This window comes from Vulpes lagopus, chromosome 8 (genome assembly GCF_018345385.1).
Source record: "Vulpes lagopus strain Blue_001 chromosome 8, ASM1834538v1, whole genome shotgun sequence".
NCBI classification, from domain to species: Eukaryota; Metazoa; Chordata; class Mammalia; order Carnivora; family Canidae; genus Vulpes; species Vulpes lagopus.
This window is the reverse complement of record NC_054831.1, coordinates 105910798-105928309: the sequence shown is the minus strand read 5'-3', so window position 1 is coordinate 105928309 and position 17512 is coordinate 105910798. Positions and strand designations below refer to the sequence as shown.

The 17512-nt window shown below is 42.2% G+C and overlaps 1 protein-coding gene across 6 annotated transcripts in view; it reads right to left on the bottom strand.

Moving 5' to 3' along the window:
- The window catches only part of ARHGEF28 (Rho guanine nucleotide exchange factor 28), a 297631-nt gene that overhangs the window by 228595 nt on the left and 51524 nt on the right, over positions 1-17512 (bottom strand). For 5 of the 6 annotated variants that reach the window (XM_041765582.1, XM_041765596.1, XM_041765581.1 and 2 more), the window contains exon 2: positions 14530-14573. In XM_041765582.1, coding sequence (XP_041621516.1) covers positions 14530-14562 — 33 coding nt within the window. In that variant the 5' untranslated portion in view covers positions 14563-14573. Of the gene's footprint in view, positions 1-14529; positions 14574-17512 lie in introns of those variants that run through there. The other variant, XM_041765586.1, reaches the window with a different exon arrangement.

Below are 17512 nucleotides of genomic sequence, written 5' to 3'. Positions count from 1 at the left end.
ATGCTCCCCATTTCCCACATCCCATATGACCCCAGACCAGCCCTCATCCATTTGCTGCTCCACAACCTGGTCATTCCAAATTCTGAGCTGGCACTGACATCTTCAGAAATCCCTAAAGACAAACCTAGTCTCTGACACGCTCTACCACGACAGCTCTTCCTAAACTGCTTAATGAGCTCTCCCCTGCAGCTCTCTCTCTAGCTGTTCCTTCCACTGTTATGATCTTCACAAAAGTAAAGGCTTTTAAGACAAGCCTTCTGGGAAAACACGGAACCTCAGTAGCCATGCACTGCCCCCCCACCCGAAGTCTCCCCATCTTGCTTCCTCCTCCAGAAAACACACTGTCACTGTGACTCCGAAACAGACCACCAGGGAAGGACCTCAGGCTGTGGGTTCTGCCTTCAGTGGTCCCACCACCTGTCACAAGACACAGAGGTTCTTCTCCTCTGCACTTAGAAGAAAATATGCGCAAAGTTACATGTGAGGACGTGTAACCACCACCTAAGGTGATACAGGGAGGCAGAGTCAGAAGACCCGGTTTCAGTGCTCGCACTGCCCTCCCTCAAGGCGTGATCTGCACCAGCCTCTGGAGCCCGAGGCTACCAGGCCCTCTCTCCCACTCTCTGGGCTGCCTCAAGCCCATGACCCTCTCAGACCATGCCCCCTCCTGTCCTGCCTGCCCGCTGGTGAGGCCACCGACCCTCCTAACCTCAGACCCTTTAAGAAGTGTTCCCTGAGCCCCTCTGGTGGTTCCAGAAGCATCTTCAGCTCATCCTTACCCACCCATTTCTCACTATTCACTCTCTAGGATTATGCTGCCTCCCCACTAATGAAGTACTGAGGGCAGGATAGCATGGTGGCCTGCTTCTCCCCATTTGTATAGCCTGTGCCCAGCGGATTTGCCATAAAGCTTAAGCTTCAAGACTCCTCCTCTACAAGGCCTCTTCTGAGGCCAAACGTAACACATAGGGCCCTAAGTGTTATGTTTGTTTTTTTTCTTTTTTTTTTTTTTTAAAGATTTATTTATTTATTTATTCATGAGAACACAGAGAGAGGGGCAGAGACTCAGGCAGAGGGAGAAGCAGGCTCCATGCAGGGAGCCCGACGTGGGACTCGATCCTGGGTCTCCAGGATCCCGCCCTGGGCCAAATGCGGCGTTAAACCACTGAGCCACCAGGGCTGCCCGTTTGGTTTTTTTCTAAATTTCTAATAGTAACATACTTTAAATGTGACAGTTTGATCTGTGGAGGTCAGGGTGGTCACTTTGGCCACCAGAGGAAAACAACATAGACTACTGGGAAATGACCTTGTCATTGAGTGTTTACCCCAAGTGTTTTGGGTGAAATGTCATGGAAAAATATAATTATTTTCTATTCTATGCTGGAGTTAGGTGGGAAATGTTTTAACGGCCACTGAGTACACTTTCTTTCCATGCGACTTCCCCTAGAACATATTCCCCTTGCCTGTTGGGTGGCACTAATGTGTCTGAAGGCATTTTCAGGACTTGGTGAAGAGGAGGCTGGAATGTGAACATATATGGAATTTCTCAGCTTTTAAAAATTTTGTCATTTCTCATTATACTCATTTTGATGTACTTTTGTTTATATAATCTTATGTTCTTTTTCTGAAAAAGAACCCTTCAAATTGCATAAGCCCAGGCCTCATAAAACCTGGACCTGCCCCTGCCTGTTTCTCACCTGACTTGGCACATTTATCTGGTCAAGTGTAATAACGCACGCCCAAATGTACCCAGGCAGGTCATCTAACATCTCTCAGTTCACCTCCTCCAATAAATAGCAGTGTGTGCTTCTAATGAAAGAGCTAATGTGTAAAAACACTTTGCACAGCACTACAAGGTGCCTCAAAACAGGTCAGGTAGTAACAGGTAGACTTCTTTCCAACGCCATGGAGTTGGAGTTCATCTTCTACTAAGAGATAGGAGAGACTAGTCAGGAATGCCCAGGAAGAGGGGGGAGTTCGTGGGACATCATTCACAGATCATCTTAACTGAGTTAGGAATCTCTTCAGAAATCTTCAGCTGGACAAGATAATCTTTTAATTCCCTGTTATTTTCCCAGAACGTCCTTCCTGTTAAATTCTAAACCCTAGCTAGGAATTGTCTACCTCACAAAAACTTAATTTTTGCATTGCATAATTTGGGAGATTCTATGTGATGCCTCTATAGTTAAGCCTCAAACTCGGGAGGATGTGTTCCCCACAAATCTCCTAATTTTCTTTTGTTACAGTCCCCTCCTAACTGGACCTTTGCTCTGACTACAGTGCACCTGGAATAAAAATAAAAAATAAAAATAAATAAAAAAATAAAAAACTGCCCCTATCCCAAAATAGGGGTGGTCGTATACCTGCTGGGAAAATCGTACAACAGCACAGAAATAAGGAAGCAATAAAATTGAAGAGTGTCCTGAAAACTGACCACTGTTTGAGTCGAACTAAATTAGAACTACATATTCATTTGACAAACACTAATTGAGCCCAGCACTGTCCTGGGCACTGCAAAATCAGGGGACATAAAAAATATTTTAAACCTCAGCTGCCTTGAGGATCACAAGCTTAATAAAAGAGATCAAAACAAACAATAATACAACCTCCCCATAAACCTAAAATGGTAAGTTGGGTGTCCCATTTGGGCTGAAATCTGCACAATGAGTAAGAATTTAATTATACCAAGGGAGAGGAAATAAGAGTGTGCCAAGGACAGGAAGCAGCATATACAAGGTCTGGCCAAATGAGTAAGCATGACACTCATGAGGCCCTGAGAACAGTAGGGCTGGAGTTTATGTGCAAGGGGTTTATACAATCGTAGATGTGACCAAGCGCCACCTTTAATTATCATTTTTTCAGCTGGGTCACCCATCTCCCCAGTGACCACAGCAGCCACAGTCTAGAATGTTGCTATCATGGGTCAGAGAACAAGCTTACTTTCCCTCGGTGGTTTTCTAGAAATTCAGTCAGCCAACATTTACTAAAAAGCTGTAATACACTGGACACCGCACTAGATTATTTCAATATAATGAAAGTTAATAATCTGTGTCCACAGGACACCTAGTTGTGGTATAATAGAGAATGCCCTGGGCTGAAAGAGGATCTGGGGTTCAAATCCAAATTCTAACAATTCAGCTAGGTGGCCAGTCCTTGCCCACTTCTGAGCCTATCACAGCTCCTGGCCAAGATAAGTGAGTGCTGAGAAAGAAAAAACAGTCCCACTTCATTGAACCTCAGCTTTCCTTCTGTAAAGGAAGGCTAATTCCTATGGTTTTGGTTTTTTGTTTTTATTTATTTTTTTTTAGATTTAGTTACTTATTTATTCATGAGTGACACAGAGAGAGAGGCAGAGACACAGGCAGAGGGAGAAGCAGGCTCCACACATGGAGTCTGAGGAGGGACTTGATCCCAGGACCCTGGGATCATGACCTAAGCCAAAGGCAAATGCTCAACCACTAAGCCACCCAGGTGCCCCTAATTCCTAGGGATTTGTATGTATTGAGAACTCTTTAAAAAGTATACAGTACCATGTCTGGCACATAACAGATTAAAAACCAAACATTTGTAATATATTTCATTGGATCCGTGTGTCCATTTTGCTCCAAATTATTTCTCCTACTTAAATGTGAAAGTTATTATTCTGTAGTGGAATTTTCATATTTTATATTTTTTGAGGGGTCACTTGGCAGGATGAGCACTGGGTGTTATATGTTGGCGAATCGAACTCCAATTAAAAAAATATATACAAAAATAAATAAATTTTTCTAAATTTTTTTAAAGCAGAAAGCAATTATTTTCTTTCAATTATCTTTACCTTTGGAAAGTCAAGCCTTTCAGGCCACAAGCTCTATCCATGGTACCAAGGGGTAATATATCCTGATTATCAAAATAACTAGGAAGCAAAAGCATCTTCCAAAATGGTAACCTAGGGCACTGGGTGGCTCAGTGGTTGAGCGTCTGCCTTTGGCTCAGGTTGTGATCCAAGGGTCCCGGGATCGAGTCCCACATCAGGATCCCTGCATGGAGTCTGCTTCTCCCTCTGCCTATGTCTCTGCCTCCTCTCTGTGTCTCTCTCATGAATATATAAAATCTTTAAAAAAAAAAAAAACACAGAAACAAAATGGTAACCTAACCCATAAAGTTCAAACAAGTCTTAGAAAACTTCCAAAAAGATACCAAATGTGTAGCTTTTCCACAGTCTCAGCCTAGATACAATAAAGTATCCCATGCCTACCCGAGAGATATTTCTGGTTATGGAGCCAGCACAGCTTGGGCAAAGGTCTGCTATAGGAAAATAAAACCCACCAAGGTAGAGAGAGAACTTGTCTGATCAAACAGATAGAGGATAGGGATACAAAGCAAGGGATGAATCTGTAAGACATAATATTTGAGGGCAAGAATAAAACATTGACAAAGTCTAAGAAAATGGCAACTCTGAAGAGGTTACAGGCAATAACTTGGAGATGAATTTGCATAATGGCTGAGGAGAGAAAACAGACAATCCTGACCATGAGCCCATCTATCTAGACAAATGGTCATCTACAAAGGATGAAGGAATGGAGGAATCAGGAAAACTCAGATGTCAAGTCACCATGCCTGGGAGAATGGTGATATGGGAATAGCATTGTGGAAGTTGGACAGGTGGTTAATTTGGAGAACTGAAAGACTGTTTGAAATTTAACAGTGTGGATTTGAAGTGAGCACTAAGTGAATGGAAATACCAAGCAGGCCAGCTGGAAACAGAATATGTGGCCTGGACACAGAGGTCAGGGAGGGGACCCTCATGTGGGAGTCTTTAAGGAGGTACTGTGGTTCCCACAACGGGGGAGATGAGCTGGCCTAGAAAGAAGAAAGGGGTGGGCCCTGGGAACACTCATATAAGCAGAGGGGAAGAAAACACAATAGCCAAGAAAGAACTCAGTAAGAAACAGCAGAATTCATGAACATCAAGAATCACATAGGGCAACTTCCAGACCTGGACTCCCCGCCAACTTGGCATTTCATTACCTTGCCTTCCAAAGCTTCACATGACCTGGTTTTGCTTACGTCCCTGACTGCTCTCCTCTCTTCCATGAACCAGCCGCCTGAGCCTTCTCCTGTCCCCTAAATATGCAAAGTTCCTTAATACTTTAGGACCCTTTGTGCTTTCTGATCCTTCTATAACACTACGGGGGATCCTTGCTCTCCCCCTAGCTCATGACACACACCACTCTCTATAACATCACCACATTGTGTTGCTCTAATGTACCACTAACTGAAGAGCTAATGTGTTTATTTGTTTACCTACTTACTGTCCACCTCTCCACTCTCAAGTAGGCCCTGGGAGAGCAGGTGTTAGAATCCTGTTTCCTGGAGATCCCTGGGTGGCTCAGTGATTCAGTGCCCGCCTTCAGCTCAAGGTGTGATCCTGGAGACCCGGGATCGAGTCCTGAATCAGGCTCCCTGCATGGAGCCTGCTTCTCCCTCTGCTTCTGTCCCTGCCTCTGTTTCTCTGTGTCTCTCATGAATAAATAAATACTATCTTTAAAAAAAGAAAAAAAGAATCCTGTTTCCCTCTTTGTTACATCCTTAGTGCCTAGAAGAGTGCACTGTCCTAAGTAGGGACTTACACAACTCTGATTAAGAAAGAGCAAAATCGGGCAGCCAAGGTGGCTCAGCAGTTTAGCACTGCCTTCAGCCCAGGGCGTGATCCTGGGGTTCCAGATCCCATGTCCGGCTCCCTACATGAGCCCACTTCTCCCTCTGTCTCTCTCTCTCTCTCTCTCTCTCTCTCTCTCTCTCTCTGTCTCAAATAAATAAATAAACAAATAAATTAAATCTTTAAAAAAAAAAAAAGAGCAAAATCGGTGACCTTCATGAGATCAGTTTTGATAAATATGGCCAAAACCAGACTGTATAAATGATGAAAGGGGAAAAGGGTCAGGAGTTAAAAACAGCCCCTCCAACCAAGCACATGTACATGCTGAGGGGCGAGAGGCAGGAGTGGCTGATGCTGCAGGACGGCTGTCGCATCCTCTGTAGCAGCTCCTACCTATAATGCGTTAGTGAAACATTTTAACTGGATCACGTCTTGCTGCTCCTGAGGATTCTCTGAGAGACAGCTCTGACCCCTATGAACCATGCCTAAAACTGTGAAAATGGTAAATGTATTTTTAAAATCCAAGAGAACAAAAATGTCAATTACTTTGCAGTCTGTGCTTAAAACTACAAGGCTGCTGTTGCCCAAAATGTGGGGGCGGCCACTGATACATGGGCAGTGAGGCCATCAGACTTGACGACATGTGGTCCTCCCACAAAGAAATTCCTTCAAACTTGGGCAGCAGGCTGGATTCTTCCCGAAGTTTCCCGCAGTTGGACGTTTTACGTTTGGGCCTTTGTCTAAAGTCTGCATGCCCGTGGGGACAGAACGGCACCAGAACCGGCACCGTGCTGGAAGGCAAGGGCGCCCCGTAACGCCTAGGGCGGGACCGGGCGACAGTGTCCGCCACCGGCTCTGCTGACACCGGGGAAGAGGCTGCCGTCTGCTCGGCGCCCCCGCAGTGCCCGGGCTCCGGGGCGGCACTTGCGGCCGCCCGCCAGGCGGGTGAAGCGGTGGCCGCGGCCTGCCACCAGGGGCAAGACACACCAGCGCAGTGTGCCCCTCACGGAAAAGATGAGAAGTGGCACAAAGCTGAAGGCGGGACCATGAAGGACGAAGTCAAGCTGGCGAAACCAAGGGGCATCAAGGGGCGCCAACGTAACCTGGCTCAGCCGAAACACGACGGAAGACGCCGGACAGTACGTGGCAAGTCGCCGGGATGCACGTGTGGCTCTCATTAAGTCGGGACACTTAATTTGCTAATAAACGGCCATAGAGACAACATGTGACTGAGAAGTTGTTTTCAGGCAAAAGCTGCTCCTGGCTCCTGGCTGTACTGGTGCGTGGAGGTCCCCTCAGGCACGCCCTCTCCCGCCCGAGCCCTAGCGGTTCTATTAATTTGAGCTGGAGAGCTCTTTGGGGCAAATGAAAAACAACTACTGCGCTCAGACTTTTTTGGAGTAAACTAGTTTGGAGGATCAGGGCTTGTCCCGATTTAGTTACAGGCAAGATCCTCTAGCAAGACCAAAAAAAAAAAAAAAAAAAAATTGAGAAAAGGGAGATGCTTTCATGGAAGGCCCAGGAAGTGACATCATTCTTCACCATAAAAGGTCAAGACAGTGGCACCTGGGGGGCTCAGCAGTTGAATGTCTGCCTCTGGCTCAGGGAATGACCCCGGGTCCTGGGATCGAGTCCCATGTCGGGCTCCCTGCACGGAGCCTGCTTCTCCCTCTGCCTGGGTCTCTGCCTCTTCTCTGTGTCTCTCATAAATAAATAAAATACTTTTAAGAAAAACTCAAATAAATAAATAAATAAATAATAAATCTTAAAAAATAAAAAATCTCAAGAGAGACTGCATGCTTGTAAAGAACAAAATGGCACCCTTGAGTAATAGCCAATGGGGCAATCAACTTGTGGTGGCAGGACATTTTGAGGGTGGGAAAAACCCAGGCTTATTGGGGTCTCTCCCAATTTCTGAACAACAAAATTTTATGACTTCTAATACATCATCAAAACTTCTCAATATCAAATCAGCTCAGTTAATGAGTCAAGCAAGTCACTCTCCCTGAGAACTTTAATTTCCTCATCTCAAAGTCAGGGTGACCAGGCAAAAGTCTCAGAGCTACTCTCCCCCCCCAACACTGGGATAATCGTGGAGAGAAGCCACAGGCAGCCATTGGGATGCAGAGCCACCAGCAGGGAAGGAGCAGCATCTGGAGGACAGGATTTCCTTCAACAGGAACCAGAAGCTAGAGGGAGTCTGCACGGGTCAGGAAGGAGGCGTCTGCCAGGTGAGCAGAGAACAAAGCCACCAAGTCCCGGCCTCCATAGGAAGCGGCCTCCCTAGGCTAGGAAACAGGTGGTGGGACCTGTCCTCGGGTCCTCCCCCCATAAGGCTGGGACCAGGAAGGGTGCACTCAGCCAAGGACTCAAGGAAGCTACTCCAAAGCCCAAAATATAAGTGCTTGTCTGGGGGAGGGTCAGCTCGGCTACCGAAGGAGCTAATCAGATCTCTAACCATCAGATTACACTTTCAATTAATATATACAATGAGCCCAGCAGCCACTAATATTCTTGGGACAAACACAGCAGGATGCTGTGAGCTTGAAGAGTAGCAAACATGAGATGCTCAGGGAATAGGGAAGCAGCTTAGATCCAGCTGGCAACGAGCTACTGAAGTGAACACTGCACTGCCAAACCATTAAACCATTAGCAGCCTCCAGAGAGAGAGGATGAGGCTCTTCCCAGCGACTTGCTACGATGAACACGCCTGAAGGGCGGAAGAGAGCAAGAGCCCACACGCAAAGGTTCACAGACACGCCCTCTGCAGATGTTAGAAACCTCTCCATGGAGTAGATCCTCGCATTAACCAGAATTCAGCAAACGTCAGAGAAGAACCACAGCAGAAAATTAAAGATCAAGACATTTTTGAGCATTTATAAAATATACAAAATTTAACACACTGCTTTTCTTTGCACAATGAAAATGAGAACACCCAATTTTTCATAACTAGTAGTTATCAAAGCTAAAAAAGACTAGATATTTAATATATCTGAAAGTTACTTAATGAAATGCTGCTACATCTCATTTGCAAAGCAACCCATTAAAATTTGAAATACACCCTTCATTCAGCAATTCAACTCCTGGGAATCTCTACTACAGAGACAAAAATATCAGTATATAATGACATACAAAGATATCTAGTAAATAATTGTTCATGGTTGCCAAGAACCAAAATAAAGTGAATATCCATCCAGAGACAGTGCCCTGGTCCATACCCACTCATTAAAAAGAATGAGTTTGAGCTACAGCTGATGATTTAGAGGAGTTTCTACCAACTATTGCTTAGTTGGAAAAGTTACAGAAGTCCAAATATGAGCCAGATTTTTAAAAACGATTTTATTAAAGCTGCGTCTAAGTTTATGCACAGGACTGTAGAAGCACACGAAAATGTGTAAATATATACATCAAGTCTGGTTCTCAAACTGTAGCGTGCAACAGAACTACCTGAAAGCTGCTTTCCAATGCAGATTGCTAGGCCCCACCCCCAGAATATCCGATTCAGTAGGTCTGGGGTAAAGGCCTCAGAATTCTTTTTGCCAGTAAGTTCCAAAGGAATTCTAATGCTGCTGAGAGAAACGCATCCATTTTCAACAGCAGTTACCAGTGGAGAGAGAAAAGGAGGTATAAAATGGGGAGGAATTAATTAATAGAATCTGCCCAGGATCCTAACAGATTTTCCATAGGATTCCTTTTATGGAATATTGTGTGTTTATTTGCAAAAAGTAATTTCTAATATTTTTGCTTTATTTTTTTATGATGAACAAGAGTTAAATAACTTTATTTAAAATGGACCTATTTTTATTGAAAAAAATCATTGCAATCAACAATTTCTCAAAGAAGAGCTCTTCTGCTTTACTCACAGCACGGAGCTGATTTTGGGAAGATTAGTGCTAATTACAACTTACATAAAAATAAAAATATGTGGAAAGAAATTCCTAGCTTAACAAGTAGAACATGTATGTGTTTTAGGACATTTGTCAATTTACAAAAACTTTGAGAAAACCCAATTTTAAAAAAGTAACCAAAAAACACCCAACAGCAAAAATATTACTTGGCTTGTGAATGCAAAATCTCTTTCTGTTTCAAAATTCAAATACCAAGTAAGCAAAATCTCTCCTCCTTTTAAACTCTGCTTGCATCATTTCCTATCTTTTTATGTACAAACTAGGAAACAAAGGGCCAAAAACAACAAACTAAGAAAATAAAAATAACTTCATGACTTCCAATTTAGAACTTTTAAGCTCCCAAGTGATTACGGAGGTTTAAGAGAGAGAATAAACATGGAGGTCAGTTATATTCACCATTATTGACACTCTTCCAGGCTTTCACACTTGTCATCAGTTTCATCATCACAACTCTGCCAGCTTAACACTCGTCCTCCTCTTAAAACCATGTTGTCTGTCACTCAATCTAAAAACAAAGCTGAGGGGCATCCAGGGGACTCATTCGGTGAGCACCCCACTCTTGTTTCCAGCTCAGGTCATAATCCCAGGGTCCTGACGTCAGCCCCGTGTTGGGATCCACACTCAGCCAGGAGTCCGCTTCAGGTTCTCTCTCTCCTTTTCCCTCTGCCCCTCCCTGCCCTTTGTACTCCTTTCTCTAAAATACATAAACATACAAAATCCTTAAAAATAAATAAAAATAAAAAACGAAAATTAAGCCTAGACCTCAAACCAGATCACATGCATCTGTGCTTTTCTTTTTCTATCGTGAACAAACAGCCTGGCCTTCAATGTGGCTCCTTTGGTGCCCCTTGAAGCACAGACGCAGGAAGCTGCTCAGAGGCTGAAAAATGGATTCACAAGGCTCACATCCCCATGGTCTACAAATCGGTATTTCAGAATTCTTGGCTACCAGATGCCAACTCCTGCTTCTTCTCTAACCTTATTACACAGTGCAGGGTTTCTTTTCCTGCAATAACAACTCAATGGATCTCCATTGTTCACTTCAAAAATCAGAATGAGTCTGGCTGAGTTGAGGAATATCCCTGCATCTCCAACACTAAGATTGCCTCCTTTAACGTTTGCCAAAAGAACTATAAAGTTCTACAGCACACCAGACAGAATCAGAGTCATAATACGCTCTGAAACAAATTCCTGACATGCAAAAAATTTTAAGTTCTTTGTGCATACAGTAAAATACACAAGATTATGAAACTATTATGGGCATAAGAAACAGGCCAAGATTTGATAACCACATAGGGACTAAAAACAAACCAATGGAAACTAAAATTGTGCTGGCAAAACGGTAAACTAAATAATACAGAAAACTGAAGTAGAAAATAAAATAAAAACTGAAGTAGAAAATATAAGGGTGCCTGGGTGGCTCAGTTGGTTAGGTGGACAGCTCTTGATTTTGGCTCAGGTCACAATCTCAGGGTCTTGGGATCAAGCCCACTCTCACCACTTTTATTCAACATAGACTGGAAGTCCTTGCCATAGCAATCAGACAAGAAAAAGAAATAAAAGGCATCCAAATCAGTAAGAAGTAGAAACTTCCATGATTTCCAGGTAATAAGATACTATATAGAGAATTCCCTAAAGAACCCCAAAAATCTCCAAGAATTGATAAATGAATGCTCTCTACTATTTTTAGTAAGGATTCTCTTTAGTGACCTAGAAGCAAAGACCTCTGACCCTTAAAAATGAATTCTTACGTCAAAATGATTTATAATCAAAGGAACAACAACAACAAAATAATCACCTGAACAAGGTGGAGGGTGGATCAAAGCTGAGAATAATTCCCATCACATTTTCCCCCCATAATTATCACTCCATTTATGTGATCTAATTCTCCATGAGATAGATTTTATAATTTATATTTTTAAAGACCATCTTAATGAGATTTTTTCATTAGCATGCAATTATTATTTTATAATTTAAAGGTATCTCAGTATGCTATAGGCCCTTTAAAATTACTAGTTATATTTGGGTTTTAGTTTAATTATACACTTGCCAGAGTCAATCTGTTTTTCTAAAATAAAAAATCGTAACAAATAGAATTGTTAGTACATAAAAGTAACAAAATTAAGAAATCCAATATATTGCAGTCAAGGGGCACCTGGCTGATTTGGTCTTGACCTCAGGACCAGGAGTTCAAGCCCCATGTTGTGTACAGAGATTACTTAAGAATAGAAAATCTTTAATTATATATATACATATTGCAGTAAAATAAGAAAACACCTTATCTAAATAAATGCCTTAATAATGAATGCTTTAACGTCAATAAAATTCAACACAAATATCAATAAAACTCTGAAAAAACATACTAAAATATCAAAAGTGCTCATACTGGTGACAGGATTAAACATGAGGTTCTAATTTTTCTTGATATTTCCAATTGTTATAACATATGTAAAATGTAAATATGAATTTTAAAAATTAAAGATTTGTAAACCAGATTTTATAAACTAGAAGCTAGAAGTAACTATTTATCAAACTTCTCAACACAAAAAAGCAGAGAGGAGGCCTGCCTCAAAATACAGCAATAAGTATTAGTATAGTTCTTATGTATGCTGTTTATATGTTACTAATTTGGTGGAAATTGGTTTTAAGTCTTGTTTTCATTAAAGTATATCCCTTCTGGCCTCTTACTGCATGTGCCCAAGTGGTCAAATTGGCTGACATCAGTTTGTAATACTGACATAAAAGTTTAAGTGAGGGGAAAAAAATCAGTTATAATCAGATTTGTATATATAAATAATTTTTACATATTTTTATATTTTTTATATTTATATATAGATTTAATATACATACAGACACATACGTATGCATGTTTTAAGAGTCATGTTAAACATAAACAATCTATTTCATCTAATCTAAGGTAATCACTTATATCAGTTATAATTTCTATTTTATATTCCACCAAAAAATTACTAATTATGGCAGGATTGAATTTCATTTTATACTAATTGCAAGAACTTCTAAATTTAGACAGATTTTATGTATCAGGCCACTGTTTCAATGTCTTCCATGTTACCTTGTATACAGAGTAACTTAGCTTTTTAATGCCAAGTCTAGTGGAATTATTCTGAAAGCATCTAATTCACATATCACCAGCAAGGCACACAGGTAGTCCTAAGTGACAACCACAGGACCACTGTGACCAAGGACACGTAGGCATAGATAGTAACTACAACATGGCACATAAGAGCATCTCAATTTCAGAGCTGGTAAAACGAGGGGGCGAAAAGTCTGCACCTTAGAATGACAAAGACTTTAACACAGTATCTATAGGGGGTGAGATTATGAGTAATGGTTTCTTAACACCTTCCATATATTTCGTCTTATTCCAGTTAGTATATACGGTCTGATGATTAGAAAAAAAGTTATTTTTGCTTTTGTTTGTCCTTTAAGCCCCTTCTCTCCATAGGCTTTGTGTACTGACTCTTCCCTAATCTGATCATAGTCTCATAGGTAGGAATCAAAATAGCTACACTAGTATGTTCATCAACTACAAGATTCTAGATCTTTTTCTTTTTTTTTTTTTTTTTAATGATAGACATAGAGAGAGAGAGGCAGAGACACAGGAGGAGGGAGGAGCAGGCCCCATGCCGGGAGCCCGACGCAGGATTCAATCCCGGGACTCCAGGACCGCGCCCTGGGCCAAAGGCAGGCGCCAAACCGCCGAGCCACCCAGGGATCCCCAAGATTCTATATCTTGATTAGGTTTGTGGGATTTGTTTTGAGGCAGGAGAGCAGGGCAGAGAAAGTAGAGCTTAAGAAGAGGAGGATACCAAAAAAAAAAAAAAGAAAGAAAGAAAGAAAAAAGAAAAAAGAAGCCAGAAAACCAGGAGCTATTTACAGTTGAGCCTTGGACCAGTCTTCGTCTGTAATTACGCATGAGCCGAGCCCAAATGTCTATACTTTATGATCTGCAAATCGCAACCTAGAGAGTACTACGGACCACTGGGCAACCTAGGAGGCACCTCTCTCATTATTCTGACATCCGTTCATTCTATCATGTACTTTTCTGCAGAGAATAGAATGGAGTTTGTATAAGGGAAGAGGACAGGTAGGGGAAGGAGGAGGGAAGGTGGGCTACCTGGGTAGTGAGTGAGATGTGGTACGGGGAAATGAATAAATAGATTTTAATCAAAGATTCTGATTTTCTTCTAGTTCCTCCATTACATTAAGGATTAACTTAAATGGAATTCATACTCTTAGCCTAGATGCAGTTCTGGGCCTGAACTCCATGAGAGGATTCAAAGGTCACCCGAAACCAAAGTGCCCACCCCCCACCAACTCAGATTCCAAGGAAAGAGGTTTTGACTGAACTAAGGAGGGAGGGTGAAGACATCTGCCATCTTCTACGTGAAGACACCATCCATTCACTTCTCTGTTGTGCCCAGTAATTGTTCTCAAGAATGGAATCCTTCCTCCCTCAAGGCAGAAGGCACGCCTGACCAGGCATGTCCCCCCTGGGCACCGCTGTCCCCTCAATCTCCACCTAATCTATGGATGCCCCAGTGCCTTGCTCTTCAAATTCCTATTTTATTTTAGCTGCCACAGCTGCCACTAAACCTTACTCCCCCCAAAAAAGACACACAGAGAAAATATTCCTGAATATTATCAGGAGAGCGTAATATACAATGTTCAAAAGTCATTCACATGAATGAAACAGGTATTGCTCAATCCAGAAGTTATACAGTTTAAACGAAGTTACTCAGGGAAATGTTATTAAAACCCAGATTTTAGAACTGAGAATCAATCAGTTTTAAAAGGGTCCATGTGAACACCTGAACAAGACAGTAACGCTCTATGGGGTTTTTTTTTTTGGTGAAAAGCCTCAACAACAATGGTGAGCCCAACATTTGTCCCCGCTTCAGTCACACAGGTGTGTACGAAAGGGCACTCAGACCTGCCATCCAGTGCGCAGGCACTTACATAAAGAGGTACTTCGCTGCAGCTCAACTCCATGGCTCCTGCATCTGCAAGAAGATAACGAATGAGAATTGTTATTACTGGAGGCACCGTAACCCACTAGCCCGACCGTGTCCTGCCCTGCAGTTGTCACCAACAGGAGGAAGAGCAACAGCTAGCAAAACTGCAGGCCCCAAATTATCAACTATGGGAAAGAGATCCTATCTGCACAAAACACACCCTGCTTTCTTCTTTCACACATAAGGGAACCTTTCAAACCCCAGACATTATCCTACTGACTGCTCTCAAAAGAGAAGTATTTCGAAAAGCCAAGAAAGTCACCATAAACATGGTAAAAGTTTTGCTGTAGTGAACTCCTTGAGTAACAGGCTACTCTGAGGTCAGAATCCACCTTGGTCCAAATGAGGCAGGAGACCTCAGGAACAAGGTAGGTCTTTCATCCAGAAGGCCAAAGATTTCAGTCACAGGGTCACAGGGGGCTCACTACTCTCTCCACCAGTTGCAGGCATCCCATCTCCCTCGGGGTACACCTGCTCCGTTAGGGCCCCACCCAGACGCCGGCTTGAAGCTCAAAGAGCTAGCACCACTCCAGAAGGGGCTCACCGAACACCTCCAGTGGGCTAACTGTTACGCAAAGATGATTGCCACGGGGTCCAGCCCTCAAAAACCTCTGTTCAACAAGAAAGACCTAAAGGCAAAGTGAAGAGTAGCTGTGTGAGAATTCTGAACGGGTCCGACAGGGAGACCCCACCAGCATCCGAGCTCTGCCTCTGGTTCCCAGGCCGCACTCCAGCTGCAGCATCCAGGGGACGTCTGCTAGGGCTTCAGGCGTATAGCAACCCAAACTGTGATATTTAGTACAGTAATATCCAAAGTATGCACTAGGCAAGAAGGAAAATCGGGGCACCCGGGTGGCTCAGCAGTTGAGCGCCTGCCTTCAGCCCAGGGCATGACCCCAGGGTCCCGGGATCAAGTCCCACATCGAGCTCCCTGCATGGAGCCTGCTGCTCCCTCTGCCTGTGTCTCTGCTTCTCTCTCTCTCTCTCTCTCATGAATAAATAAATAAAATTTTTTAAAAAAGGAAAATACTCAAAAGCCCTATTTTTTAATAAAAACCTTTAACTTCAGTTTTATTAATACTTCATACACATGCTGCCACGGTGCCCTCCTAGGTCATGAGTTATATTCCCTAAGTCAAGCTCAGAGAAGACGGAAGGTCTGACAAGCTCATTTTCAACACACTGTGCCCTTTGGCAGTTGATGTAGACCGACTTAAGTGACTTTTTATATTATAATCAATTCTTAATAAAAACTAACCTCATAGGGATCCCTGGGTGGCTCAGCGGTTTGGCGCCTGCCTTTGGCCCAGGGTGCGATCCTGGGGTCCCAAGATTGGGTCCCACATCGGGCTCCCGGCATGGAGCCTGCTTCTCCCTCTGCCTGTGTCTCTGCCTCTCTCTATCATAAATAAATAAATAAATAAATAAATAAATAAATAAATAAATAAATAAATAACCTCATAAACTGCATGAATGGCTTAAGGATTCTAGGAAGCAAACTTCAAATTAGACCTAATACTAATAAGAACGTGACAAATGAGACTCATTCCTAAATATGAATTTTTCATCAACCCTGCTACAAAATAAAAATGACTAAGATCAACAAATCGATAGCCCTCCCAAAAAATCAGCTATTTAACTAGGTATTTAAAATATGAAAGTATACCCAATAGCATATAATACCATGACCCCGTGCCCTAAATTTACATTATACTTCAAGGTATCAGCAATTTTTTTTATCTATGTTTACAATCATGCCATGCAAAATTTCAAGGCTTTAAAAATTTTTCACTAAACTTGATAAAATTAGATCTTTTTCAAATTTCTACTTATCAGCAAAGGAAGTGTATCCTACAGTAAATGGTTTTATTTCTATTTATTTTTTTAAGATTTATTTATTTATTCATGACAGAGAGAGCGAGAGAGAGAGAGAGAGAGAGGCAGACACACAGGCAGAGGGAGAAGCAGGCTCCATGCCGGAAGCCCAACACAGGACTTGATCCCAGGACTCCAGGATCATGCCCTGGGCCAAAGGCAGGCACCAAACTGCTGAGCCACCACCCAGGGATCCCCCAGTAAATGTGGTTTTAAAAGGAATGAAATAACATAGAAAATAATAAAACTAAAATGCATTCTTATGAGCAAAACTTTGAACACTACCAACTATTCTAATAAATTCTAGAGCACCACCAAGCTGTGTGACACGTTTGGCACACACACATAAAAATACAGATGTTTTCCCTTACTCAGCTTTTTACATTTTATCTGATGATACATCTAAAAGAAACTACTTTTGATGAGAATATGGAGTTAATCTGAAGACTGAATTAACTCCTTTAATAAAAACTAACGTTCTCAGGGCACTTGGGTAGCTCAGGTGGTTAAGCACCTACTCTCAGTTCAGGTCATAACCCCGGGGTCCTGGGATTGAGCCCCATATTGTGGACTATCCCTGGCCCTCTCTTGTGCACCATTCTCGAAAAGAAGAAAAGAAAAGAAAGAGAAGAGAAGAGAAGAGAAGAGAAGAGAAGAGAAGAAAAGAAAAGAGAAAAAAAAGAAAAGAAAAGAAAAGAAAAGAAAAGAAAAAAAAGAAAAGAAAAGAAAAGAAAAGAAAAGAAAAGAAAAGAAAAGAAAAGAAAAGAAAAGAAAAGAAAAGAAAAGAAGGAAGGAAGGAAGGAAGGAAGGAAGGAAGGAAGGAAGGAAGGAAAGAAAGAAAGAAAGAAAGAAAGAAAGAAAGAAAGAAAGAAAGAAAGAAAGAAAGAAAGAAGAAAAGAGAAAGAAAGAGAAAAAAGAAAGAAAGGAAAAGAAAGGAAGAAAGAGAAGGAAGGAAGGAAGGAAGGAAGGAAGGAAGGAAGGAAAGTAAGTAATGTTTTGTGGGAAAAGCATTCAACTACAACCACTGGGAGGGGAGCTGCTTGCATAATAAG